General features: G+C 43.2%; 1 protein-coding gene across 1 annotated transcript in view; it reads left to right on the top strand.

Annotated features, from left to right (window-relative positions):
* The window catches only part of gad1b (glutamate decarboxylase 1b), a 107,653-nt gene that overhangs the window by 72,116 nt on the left and 22,756 nt on the right, over positions 1-12,781 (top strand). Inside the window, exons 9-11 of the mRNA XM_060920100.1 lie at positions 2,739-2,793; positions 3,058-3,174; positions 8,039-8,103. Coding sequence (XP_060776083.1) covers positions 2,739-2,793; positions 3,058-3,174; positions 8,039-8,103 — 237 coding nt within the window. The remainder of the gene's footprint in view (positions 1-2,738; positions 2,794-3,057; positions 3,175-8,038; positions 8,104-12,781) is intronic.

Here is a 12,781-nt window from a genome sequence, read left to right as displayed (position 1 = left end):
AAAGAAAAGCAAAGTGCAAAACCAAAAAGACAAAGGCAAGGAACACGGAACAGCGGTAACTGGAGCTAAACATAACAGCCCAAAGACTCTGTGACAAGAGGACTGAACTCAGGGGTATAAATACACAAACTAATTAAGGACAGGACGGGGCAGGAAACAGGCAATAAGACAAAAACAAAACACAGAACACAGTGGTGACCTCTAGAGGCCCAAAACAAACATGACTAGAAAAGGAAATAACAGTGGCCTCTAGAGGCCAAAACAGTCCCAGTCCTAACAGAGACAACATAGAGGAGAGAGGTGGCAGGACTGGTGGCCTGGTACCAGGAAAATAATCTCATCTCATCTCATTATCTGTAGCCGCTTTATCCTTCTACAGGGTCACAGGCAAGCTGGAGCCTATCCCAGCTGACTATGGGCGAGAGGCGGCGTACACCCTGGACAAGTCGCCAGGTCATCACAGGGCTGACACATAGACACAGACAACCATTCACACCTACGGTCAATTTAGAGTCACCAGTTAACCTAACCTGTGTCCGCGTCTTTGGACTGTGGGGGAAACCAGAGCACCCGGAGGAAACCCACGCGGACACAGGGAGAACATGCAAACTCCGCACAGAAAGGCCCTCGCCGGCCACGGGGCTCAAACCCAGGACCTTCTCACTGTGAGGCGACAGCGCTAACCACTACACCACCGTGCTGCCCCAGGAAAATAATCTCTTCTTAAATATAGATAAGACCAAGGAGATGATTATTGATCCTAGGAGGAGGAGGAGGGAGCAGCACACCCCAATATACATCAGGGACACAGAGATGGAGAGGGTAAGAACTTTTAAGTTCTTCGGCGCTCACATCAGTGAGGACCTTGTCTGGTCTCACAACACTCGACAGCTTCTGAAGAAGTCACAGCAGAGACTGTATTTCTTGAGAAGGCTGAGGAAGTTTGGCAAAATCCTCAGCAACTTCTACAGATGCACAGTTGAGAGTGTCATCACCAACTCCATCACAGTGTGGTATGGAAACTGCACTGCTCGGGACAGGAAGGCTCTCCAACGGGTGATAAAGACTGCCTGGTCAATCTCTGGAACAGCCTTCCCATCACTACAGGGCATTTACAACACCAGGATCATCAGGAGGGCCCATAACATTCTTAAGGACAACACACACCCAGTCTCTTTACACTCCTGCCATCAGGGAGATGCTACTGGAGTGTCAAATCAAGGATTATAAGACTCACAAACTCTGCAGCTACCTGTTTTGCACAAAGCACAGAGTCACTTACAAATTAACTCAGGGGTTTTTGGCACTTCTCTTACCTATTTAATTTTACTACTTTTATCACTTTTATTCCCTTTTTGTCATGTGTTTGTTGAGTGTATGTGTTATTGTTGTGTGTAAGGAGAGCAGCAAAGTAAGAATTTCATTACATTGTCTGAACCTCCGTGTTTTTACTGTACATATGACAATAAATTTCTTGAATCTTGATCCATCCATCCATCCATCCATCCATTATATGTAGCCACTTTATCCTGTTCTACAGGGTCGCAGGCAAGCTGGAGCCTATCCCAGCTGACTACGGGCGAAAGGCGGGGTACACCCTGGACAAGTCGCCAGGTCATCACAGGGCTGACACATAGACACAGACAACCATTCACACTCACATTCACACCTACGGTCAATTTAGAGGCACCAGTTAACCTAACCTGCATGTCTTTGGACTGTGGGGGAAACCGGAGCACCCGGAGGAAACCCACGCGGACACGGGGAGAACATGCAAACTCCACACAGAAAGGCCCTCGCCGGCCACGGGGCTCGAACCCGGACCTTCTTGCTGTGAGGTGACAGTGCTAACCACTACACCACTGTGCCACCTATCTTGAATCTTGAATAATAATAATAAATGAAAAAAATTGGAATAAAAGAGATAAAATTAAAGATGAGTGTGTGCTGAGTCGGCAGATCCGGCGGGACTTATTTGAACAGTCCTTTATTGAGAATGGTCAGAACTGATGGGATTTAAAAAATTTTGTAGATTTTTTTTTTTTCACAAATAAACCAAAGTCCTCACTGCTTCTCCAAAATGAAAATTACTTCTTTGGGTAATCTATCTAATTTTCATTCAGAAGTAAATTGGTCGTTAATTTCACTATTTACATTTGTCTTTAGGTGGCATGGTGGTGTAGTGGTTAGCACTGTCGCCTCACAGCAAGAAGGTCCTGGGTTCAAGCCCCATGGCCGGCGAGGGCCTTTCTGTGCAGAGTTTGCATGTTCTCCCCGTGTCCGCGTGGGTTTCCTCTGGGTGCTCCGGTTTCCCCCACAGTCCAAAGACATGCAGGTTAGGTTAACTGGTGACTCTAAATTGACCGTAGGTGTGAATGAGAGTGTGAATGGTTGTCTGTGTCTATGTGTCAGCCCTGTGATGAACTGGTGACTTGTCCAGGGTGTACCCCGCCTTTCGCCCGTAGTCAGCTGGGATAGGCTCCAGCCTGCTTGCGACCCTGTAGGACAGGATAAGCGGCTACAGATAATGGATGGATGGATGGACATTTGTCTTTAGATGATCAACCATACTGTGCGTATATATGCAGTGTCCAAACCTTTGGTTGCTCAGGTACATTAGCCTTTTTTTTTCCTGAACTGCGTCTTTAATAGATCCTAACTGTAATTTAATTTCTCTGTGTCTAACTTGATAAAACACTGCGTTTTACAGTTTACTAATGTAACGTGGTGTATTTCAGGGGTCGAGTCATACCTGCAGACCTGGAGGCTAAAATCATCAGCGTCAAACAGAAGGTGAGCGCAGGGTCCATCTGTTATCGAGAAATCGCTTCTTAGAGTTGTTCATTGTCACCGTGAGCTTAACTTCTGCTCTAATGGAGCTCAGTAGATCAATAACGTGGCGTGACGAGCCTGTCTTCATCTGACAGATGGACTCCAGTTCACTTTGTTTGCTTCATTACCCAGATCCGATTCTAACTCAATAAATAGAGCATTAACTGGACAGTACCTGTCTTTAACATTGATTTAATGTTTTGTGTGTGTATGTGTGTGATATAGGGTTATGTTCCACTCTTTGTAAACGCAACAGCCGGTACTACAGTATACGGAGCGTTTGACCCCATCAACGACATCGCAGACATCTGCGAGAAATACAACGTGTGGCTCCATGTCGACGTAAGCATCCTTTAGGCTTCCTTAACACCAAGACAGGAATTTAAAACATGTTAAACTCGGCCAGTTAACTTATACACTCGCCGGCCACTTTATTAGGAACACCCCTACATCCACCTGCTGTTTTCTTTGATGCAGTTCTCTAATCAGCCGAATCCCTCAACAGCAGCACAAATCACGCAGATACAAATCAAGAGCTTCGGTTAATCTTCACTTCACTTCACTTCACTTCAAACATCAGAATGGGAAAAATTGTGATCTCACAGGGAAGTGTGACTTTCTTTCACTGTCGCATGGGTGTTGGTTTGAGCCAGATGGACTGGTTTGAGTATTTCAGAAACTGCTGATCTCCTGGGGTTTTCACACACAAACAACGGTCTCCTAGAGTTTACACAGAATGGTGCGAAAAACAAAAAACACTGAGTGAGTAAACACTGAGTGACAGTTCTATGGGTGGAAACAAGCACCTTGTTGATGAGAGTTCAGAGGAAAATGCCCACACTGAGCAGTTCGAGCTGCCAGGAAGGATATAGTCACTTATATAATCACTCTTTACAACCATGGTGAGTAGAAAAGCATCTCAGAACGCACAACACATCGAAACTTGAGGTGGATGAGTGGTTACAAAAGGAAAGTTGTTAGCTGTTTGCAACAACTAGAAAAGGACCAAGCCATCAACCGATCTCTTTACTACAGATTGTACCCTGGGGAAGCCGTGCCTCTCATATACGGACTCCCCAAGATTCACAAAGAAGGAGCTCCTCTCAGACCTATTATCAGCAGTATAAACTCGGTCACATATAACATTGCTAAACACCTAGCCACCATCTTGGCTCCTCTGGTTGGGAATACACCATATCATGTCAAAAATTCCCAAGATTTTGCTTCTAAAGTTGCAGACCTCAAACTAGATTCAGATGAAACCATGGTTTCCTACGATGTCACTTCTCTGTTCACCTGCATTCCCACCACAGAAGCAGTCAAATCTGTAAGAAAACGACTCCTTCAGGATAGCTCCTTACTGGTTAGAACGAAACTCACCACGGATCAGATTTGCACCCTGCTTGACCTCTGCCTGACTACCACTTATTTCCAGTTTAATGAAAGTTTCTACAGACAGAAGCATGGATGCGCCATGGGATCACCAGTGTCCCCTATTGTGGCCAATTTATACATGGAGGAAGTGGAACATATAGCTTTGACCACTTTTGCAGGAGTTGCTCCCAGCCATTGGTTTAGATACGTGGATGATACCTGGGTTAAAATCAAAATCCAGGAGGCGGAAGCTTTCTCGAAACACATCAATGCAGTGGATAGCAACATCAACTTCACTCGGGAGGATGTCAGTGGGAATAATCTAGCCTTCTTGGATTGTGATGTACACATTAGACAAGACAGAAGCCTTAGTATCGAGGTCTACCGGAAACCCACACACACAGACCAGTACCTACTTTTCGACTCTCACCACCCACTGGAACATAAATTGGGGGTCATTAGGACCTTGCAACACAGGGCTCAGAACATTCCTACAACATTAGAGGGAAAAGAGAAGGAGCAGAATCATATCAAGAAAGCACTTCAGAATTGCAGTTATCCCAACTGGGCTTTCCTAAAGAGCATAAAAAGGAACATAACTGACAAGGATGATAACAGGAACAAACGCAAGAACATTGTCATTCCCTACATTTCTGGTCTATCTGAGAAACTCAGGAGGCTCTTCTACAAACACAACATTCAGGTACATTTCAGACCCAGTAACACCCTGAAGCAGAAACTGGTCCACCCTAAGGACAGAATACCCAGACACAAACAGGACAACGTAGTGTATGCAATTCAGTGCAGTGAGAATTGCATGGATTCATATATTGGTGAGACCAAACAACCGCTATACAGGCGCTTGGCCCAACACAGGAGAGCCAGCTCCTCAGGCCAGGACTCGGCTGTCTACATTCATCTTAACAACAAAGGACACTCATTTCAGGATTGTAACGTACGCATTTTAGCCAGAGAGGATCGTTGGTATGAGCAAGGAGTTAAAGAAGCCATTTTTCGTCAACCTAGAACAGCCATCACTGAACAGAGGTGGGGGTCTAAGACATCATTTGTCAACCATCTACAAGGCGGTATTGGACACTCTTCCCAGACGGCTGGGTGTACGCCAGGACCCAGCTGTTTTCAGTGACTCACAGGAGGACAGAGAGAGTCAGATTGCCATTGATCACCCTAATGACTCGCCGTTCACACCCAGCCTCCAGTGACCCACACCAACATTATGCCTCAATGACACCTTAGATGAGCTGGTCATCAGAATTCTAATTCTGATCCAGGAGAGGATAAATATCTGATAGTCCCTATTAGTCAGACAGAACTGAGGAAGCCTTTTGGACGAGAGGTGAAATGTTTTCAAGAATCTTCAAGCAAGTCCAGTTGCCCATTTCTACCACCCACAGGTGGATGAGCTACAACAGCAGAAAAAGAAGAAGAAGAATCAGGTTCCAGTCCTGTCAGGCAAGAACAGGAATCTAGATGAGGCTACAGTGGGCACAGATTCACCTAAACTGGACAATTAAACTGGATTAGATTTAAAATCACCTGGTCTCATTCCAGTCTTCAACTGTCCGGTTTTGGTTTGTTTGTGCTCGTGATTGCCTCAGATTCCTGTTCTTGGCTGACAGGAAAGGAACCTGATGTGATCTTCCACTGATTGTAGCTCATCCACCTCAAGGTTTGATGTTTTGTGTGTGCTGAGATGCTTTTCTGCTCACCACGGTTGTAAAGAGTGATGAGTGACCAGTCTGGTCATTTTCCTCTGATGTCGCTCAACTAAAGGTCTTTCAGCCTCCACATACAGGATGTTTTTTTTGTTTGTTTTTTGCACCATTCTGTGTAAACTCTAGAGATTATTGTGTGTGAAAACCCCAGGAGATCAGCAGCTTCTGAAATACTCAAACCAACACCCATACCACAGTGAAAGAAAGTCACACTTTGAGATCACAGTTTCTCCCATTCTGAAAGAAAGCACAACTTTATTCATCACACACTTGTGAAATTTCCTCTCTGCATTTAACCTATCTGAAGCAGTGAACACACACATGCACACACACGTGAGCAATGAGTACACACACATACCCAGAGCAGTGGGCAGCCATGCTAACAGCGCCCGGGGAGCAGTCGGGAGTTCGGTGCCTCGCTCAAGGGCACCTCAGCCCAAGGCCGTCCCATATTAGCCTAACCTGCATGTCTTTGGACTGTAGGGGAAACCGGAGCACCCGGAGGAAACCCACGCGGACACGGGGAGAACATGCAAACTCCACACAGAAAGGCCCTCGCCAGCCACTGGGCTCGAACCTAAAACCTTCTTGCTGTGAGGCAACAGCGCTAACCACTACACCACCGTGCCGCCCATTCTGATGCTTGAAGTGAACATTAACTGAAGCTCTTGACCTGTATCTGTATGATTGTATGCATTGTTCTGCTGCCGTAATTGCTAGGTAATTTATTGCTAAATTTGCTAACTGGGGTCTTGTTCTCATCTCATCTCATGTCATCTCATTATCTCTAGCCGCTTTATCCTGTTCTACAGGGTCGCAGGCAAGCTGGAGCCTATCCCAGCTGACTACGGGCGAAAGGCGGGGTACACCCTGGACAAGTCGCCAGGTCATCACAGGGCTGACACATAGACACAGACAACCATTCACACTCACATTCACACCTACGGTCAATTTAGAGTCACCAGTTAACCTAACCTGCATGTCTTTGGACTGTGGGGGAAACCGGAGCACCCGGAGGAAACCCACGCGGACACGGGGAGAACATGCAAACTCTGCACAGAAAGGCCCTCGCCGGCCACGGGGCTCGAACCCGGACCTTCTTGCTGTGAGGCAACAGCGCTAACCACTACACCACCATGCAAGATAAAAAAATGTAAAATCTATATAATAATAAATAGACCAAAAACACATTTAAAATACAAGTTAAAAAGTTAGAGTTGCTGGTTTGTCTGCTGTCAAATACAGTCTGTTATGTGAGTTACACTGAAATGCATAACGTGTTGAAATATTACTGCAGTGTACACGCAATAAATTGTCAATAAAATGCATAATTACATCACATTCTTGGAACTATTAAACACACAAGTACTGCATTTCAATTTTCTGAGATAATCTTTAATTTAGTTGATGAATTTTTTTTCCTTGTTAAAAGATTTTCCTGAATTTCAAGACTTTTTTTCTTTTACACCAAAATAATATTCCAGATATAACGTTCCTCAATTTATCTGTCAATTTTAATTATATTCTACAATAATTGGTTTTAAAACACAATTTATTTGCACAATTTATTCATATATTTACATTGCTTCGTTTTTTTTAGTTAGTTAGTTAGTTATTTCCGAAATGCCTTTTTATTTTACATTTTTGGCTCGAATGGAATGCCCTAATCTCTCACCCCCATGATGTTGTAATGAATTAAGGATGTTTTCGATTGACTCGCTGGGAAATCACTGATCATTGTAAACCTCGATATTCAGACAGGATGAAGAAACGTTGTTTTAAGCGTTCTCATTCGTTGTGTTGAACAGTGGAAGAAGATGAAGTGAGACAAGAACAGATTGAACAAACTTGTACACTGAGAAACGTTCACTGTCTTAAACTAATCACCCTTTTTGGATATTGTGTGTTTGTGTAACACACTTTGGCCTTTCCTGTCAAGTACAATGTTGTCATTTTTAAATCGAAGGCCAAGATGGGCAACAGAAGCCATATCTCTAACCTGCTATTGTGTTACCACTGCATGTGTGTGTGTGTGTGTGTGTGTGTGTGTGTGTGTGTGTGTGTGTGTGTGTGTGTGTGTGTGTGTGTGATTTTAGGGTGCGTGGGGTGGCAGTCTGCTGATGTCCAGGAAGCATCGTCACAAGCTGAACGGCATCGAGAGGTAAAATGTTTTTTCAACACAACGCTGTGGTCGTCTTCATGAGTACAGTCAGGCTCTGGATAACGCACGACACTCACTGTTCAAATGGTTAAACACGAGAACTTTGTTGCTAGGCAACTGGGTAATATGGAGGCCAAAAAACCTGCTTTTACTGGAAATGAGGCTTGCAATTTATCTGAAAGTCATTATATGAACAATATGAAGGCAGACTGATTGTGGAAATGAGCAGTGGCGGGTCCTGAAAATTTTCTCAGGAGGGACAAATTATCCAATAATGTCACAAGGTGACTCATTCAACAGGTACATTATAGGTAGCCAGATATTATTGACTCTGTTTTCTCTCTGCATATCACAGTTCCATGCCACTTCTGTCCACTAGATGGCAGCACATTACAGAAATCTTTTCCCTGTAGCGGAGCACTTGCATGTGACGTCACATCCGCTCCAGATTGTAGACAGACACCATCTTGTCGGTAAAACGCCATATTTACGCCGTCTTACCGACACTGACTTTCGTTATTTTTCGCCGAAATCTTCAAATATTACCGTGCCACAATGCCGGAGACTTGTATGGCATATAAATGCCACAACAGGGGAGGTCAGAAATCGGGAAGAAAGTTTCATAGGCTGCCACGGGACCCTGACAGGCGTGCAAAATGGATTGCTGCTATCAGCCGGGCTGAAGAAATAATAACTGTTATAAGAAATCAGTGATAAAAAACAGTGACCTTTAGACATTTGTCAGTCACCCTCTCATTTTCCCTTTCCACGTTTTGGCTGTGAAGTGTCAAGTGTATCATTACCAATATCTATGACATGGACGAGCACATCTATAATTCTATGAATTGTGATTTATCAGTATTGCTAATTATGGTAAAAGCAAAAGAAATTAAACTGGACAAATGCGTTTTTATTTCATAAAGCAGGTATACCATATATACAGTAATAGTGATAGACTACTGATACTTGATCTAACTGATAATATAAAATATTCAACCATAATCGGCTGGTCAGTGCTATACTAGATACTACTGATATATCTAGTATCAGTACTAGTACTCAATACTTAAGTGACTTACCCATCCAATGAGGATTGTTATTTTCTTGTTTACAAGATGCCACATCTGAGGGGGGCTGACAAATCCTGAATTTCTGTAAAGATAACTGTCCAGAGATTTATAAGCACACAGTGCTTCACCACTGAACAGCGAGGGAAAGTTGATGAGGTAATTATACACATCTGGGTATTCCACCTCTGGCAGTTCAATATCCACTGACACGGTCGTGAAAACTACATCCGGTAAGCGAAAAGGGTCACTAATCTGTAGATCGTTTATCTTAGACATATATCTAAGTACAGTGGTGCTTGAAAGTTTGTGAACCCTTTAGAATTTTCTATATTTCTGCATAAATATGACCTAAAACATCATCAGATTTTCACACAAGTCCTAAAAGTAGATAAAGAGAACCAAGTTAAACAAATGAGACAAAAATATTATAGTTGGTCATTTATTTATTGAGGAAAATGATTCAATATTACATATCTGTGAGTGGCAAAAGTATGTGAACCTTTGCTTTCAGTATCTGGTGTGACCCCCTTGTGCAGCAATAACTGCAACTAAACGTTTGCGGTAACTGTTGATCAGTCCTGCACACCGGCTTGGAGGAATTTTAGCCCATTCCTCCGTACAGAACAGCTTCAACTCTGGGATGTTGGTGGGTTTCCTCACATGAACTGCTCGCTTCAGGTCCTTCCACAACATTTCCATTGGATTAAGGTCAGGACTTTGACTTGGCCATTCCAAAACATTAACTTTATTCTTCTTTAACCATTCTTTGGTAGAACGACTTGTGTGCTTAGGGTTGTTGTCTTGCTGCATGACCCACCTTCTCTTGAGATTCAGTTCATGGACAGATGTCCTGACATTTTCCTTTAGAATTCGCTGGTATAATTCAGAATTCATTGTTCCGTCAATGATGGCAAGCCGTCCTGGCCCAGATGCAGCAAAACAGGCCCAAACCATGATACTACCACCACCATGTTTCACAGATGGGATAAGGTTCTTATGCTGGAATGCAGTGTTTTCCTTTCTCCAAACATAACGCTTATCATTTCAACCGAAAAGTTCTATTTTGGTCTCATCCATCCACAAAACATTCTTCCAATAGCCTTTTGGCTTGTCCATGTGATTTTCAGCAAACTGCAGACGAGCAGCAATGTTCTTTTTGGAGAGCAGTGGCTTTCTCCTTGCAACCCTGCCATGCACACCACTGTTGTTCAGTGTTCTCCTGATGGTGGACTCATGAACATTAACATTAGCCAATGTGAGAGAGGCCTTCATTTGCTTAGAAGTTACCCTGGGGTCCTTTGTGACCTCGCCGACTGTTACACGCCTTGCTCTTGGAGTGATCTTTGTTGGTTGACCACTCCTGGGGAGGGTAACAACGGTCTTAAATTTTCTCCATTTGTACACAATCTGTCTGACTGTGGATTGGTGGAGTCCAAACTCTTTAGAAATGGTTTTGTAACCTTTTCCAGCCTGATGAGCATCAACAATGCGTTTTCTGAGGTCCTCAGAAATCTCCTTTGTTCGTGCCATGATACACTTCCACAAACATGTGTTGTGAAGATCAGACTTTGACAGACCCCTGTTCTTTAAATAAAACAGGGTGCCCACTCACACCTGATTGTCATCCCATTGATTGAAAACACCTGACTCTAATTTCACCTTCAAATCAACTGCTAATCCTAGAGGTTCACATACTTTTGCCACTCACAGATATGTAATATTGGATCATTTTCCTCAATAAATAAATGAGCAAGTATAATATTTTTTGTCTCATTTGTTTAACTGGGTTCTCTTTATCTACTTTTAGGACTTGTGTGAAAATCTGATGATGTTTTAGGTCATATTTATGCAGAAATATAGAAAATTCTAAAGGGTTCACAAACTTTCAAGCACCACTGTATCTGTTCATTAGAAAAATGAGCCGTGTAGTCCGTCGGTTGAAATTGATCCATTCTGTACACGAGTGCAGCAGTATTCAGCTGTGTTTTTTACCGACAAGATGGCGGCTGTTAACTTTCCGGTCACGTGACTGCAAGATCTCTATAGGTTGTGGTGTAAAGTTGCAAACAACATTCACAATCGAAGAATAGTTTGGCTCCACAATGATCAATTCCAATTACGCCCTATTCACTATTCACATTATTTCAACATTGTATGATGTGAATGATGTCTTTATAAAAGATATGTCCAACAACTAAATAAGAAAGGAAACCATATTTTTAAAAAATAATACATATTTATTTGCCAATCTTGAAAGTACTGTTCTACAGAATGTTCTGTAAATAGATTTTGTACTTCAAACTCCATGACCAGCAAGAATTTTACAGACTGTGCAACTTAAGGACAACAGGAAAGTGCACTTACTGTAACAAAACATTGTAAATAGTTGGCTAACATAACAATAGCAGTTGAATAAATAGATGAGTGGATCTTTAGATCTTGCAATTACTGGTATTTACCAAGGATATTACCAAAGTGCTAACTCTCAGAGCAAAGTGTGGCAAATATAAAAATGCACATTGAAAACATCAAAAGTGAACGGATTCTGTGTGTGTGTGTGTGTGTGTGTGTGTGTGTGTGTGTGTGTGTGTGTGTGTGTGTGTGTGTGTGTGAGTCACGAGGTCAACCAAACCCAGAAAAACACCACGGTGACTGGAGCCCTCAGTTTCATCTTTGCCTCGTAGAGCTAACTCGAACACTCCACAAAATTTCACGCATTGGATGAGCCGGTTTAATGTGTGCCTGTTCTTGCTCACCTCATCGTTGTGGCAGTGAACTGTTAGCCTGTAGCCCTCATCCAGCTGTGTAGCGATGTTCACTCTCCCAAAAGCCGAAAATTTCAGGCAGCTGCCCATGTGAATCTTTGATGACTCATGTTTTTTTTATTTTCTCCGACAAATGATGCATGTCCGAAACTCCAGTGACCGTCCAAGCAGTGTTGTCCGTGGAGCCACCTCCAGGGTGGGAAAGTAAGCAGGGGGAGCAGAAAACCGCTGAGGCATCCTTGCAGCCAGCTTGCCAGGATTTGCGCTAGTACCATGTCGAAGTAAAACCTCGAGTATATAATTTCCCCCCTTTTGTTGAAATTTGTTTTATGTTTAGAGTTGGTCGAGGGGGTCCAGCTTGTTTTGTTGCCAATTTAGCTCGATTTGATCGCTGACTAAATGGAACTTCTTTTAAGGACCGCACTGAATTGCTTTCCACATCCATCTCACCTCAGAAACTGAGAGGATCGAATGCAACTTTGCCGCACTTCGCAGTGACGCAAGCACGTTAGGGCACGCCCCCCCGGAACCCATAGAGATTGCATCAAAGTGTCATTCAGGAGAAAAGAAATATATTAACATGGGACTCTATCAGTGAACTCTTGGGCGATTTTCAACGTGACTGAAATCGCCCCAAAAGGGGCGGTACTCTAGAAGCAAGACCACCCTGATTGGACAATGACACCCACACTGTAAAATATAATAAGTTGACTTTACTTAAAAAAAATATGCAAAGTCGTTGCCTCAAAAAAAGTCATTTATGTTGATTTAGATAAATTAGATTGGGTTAACTTATTTTTTGTGAGTTTGCAGTACTCAAATTAACTTAGATTAGTTTGATTA

This window comes from Neoarius graeffei, chromosome 4 (genome assembly GCF_027579695.1).
Source record: "Neoarius graeffei isolate fNeoGra1 chromosome 4, fNeoGra1.pri, whole genome shotgun sequence".
NCBI lineage: Eukaryota > Metazoa > Chordata > Actinopteri > Siluriformes > Ariidae > Neoarius > Neoarius graeffei.
This window is presented reverse-complemented; position numbering and strand designations above follow the sequence as displayed.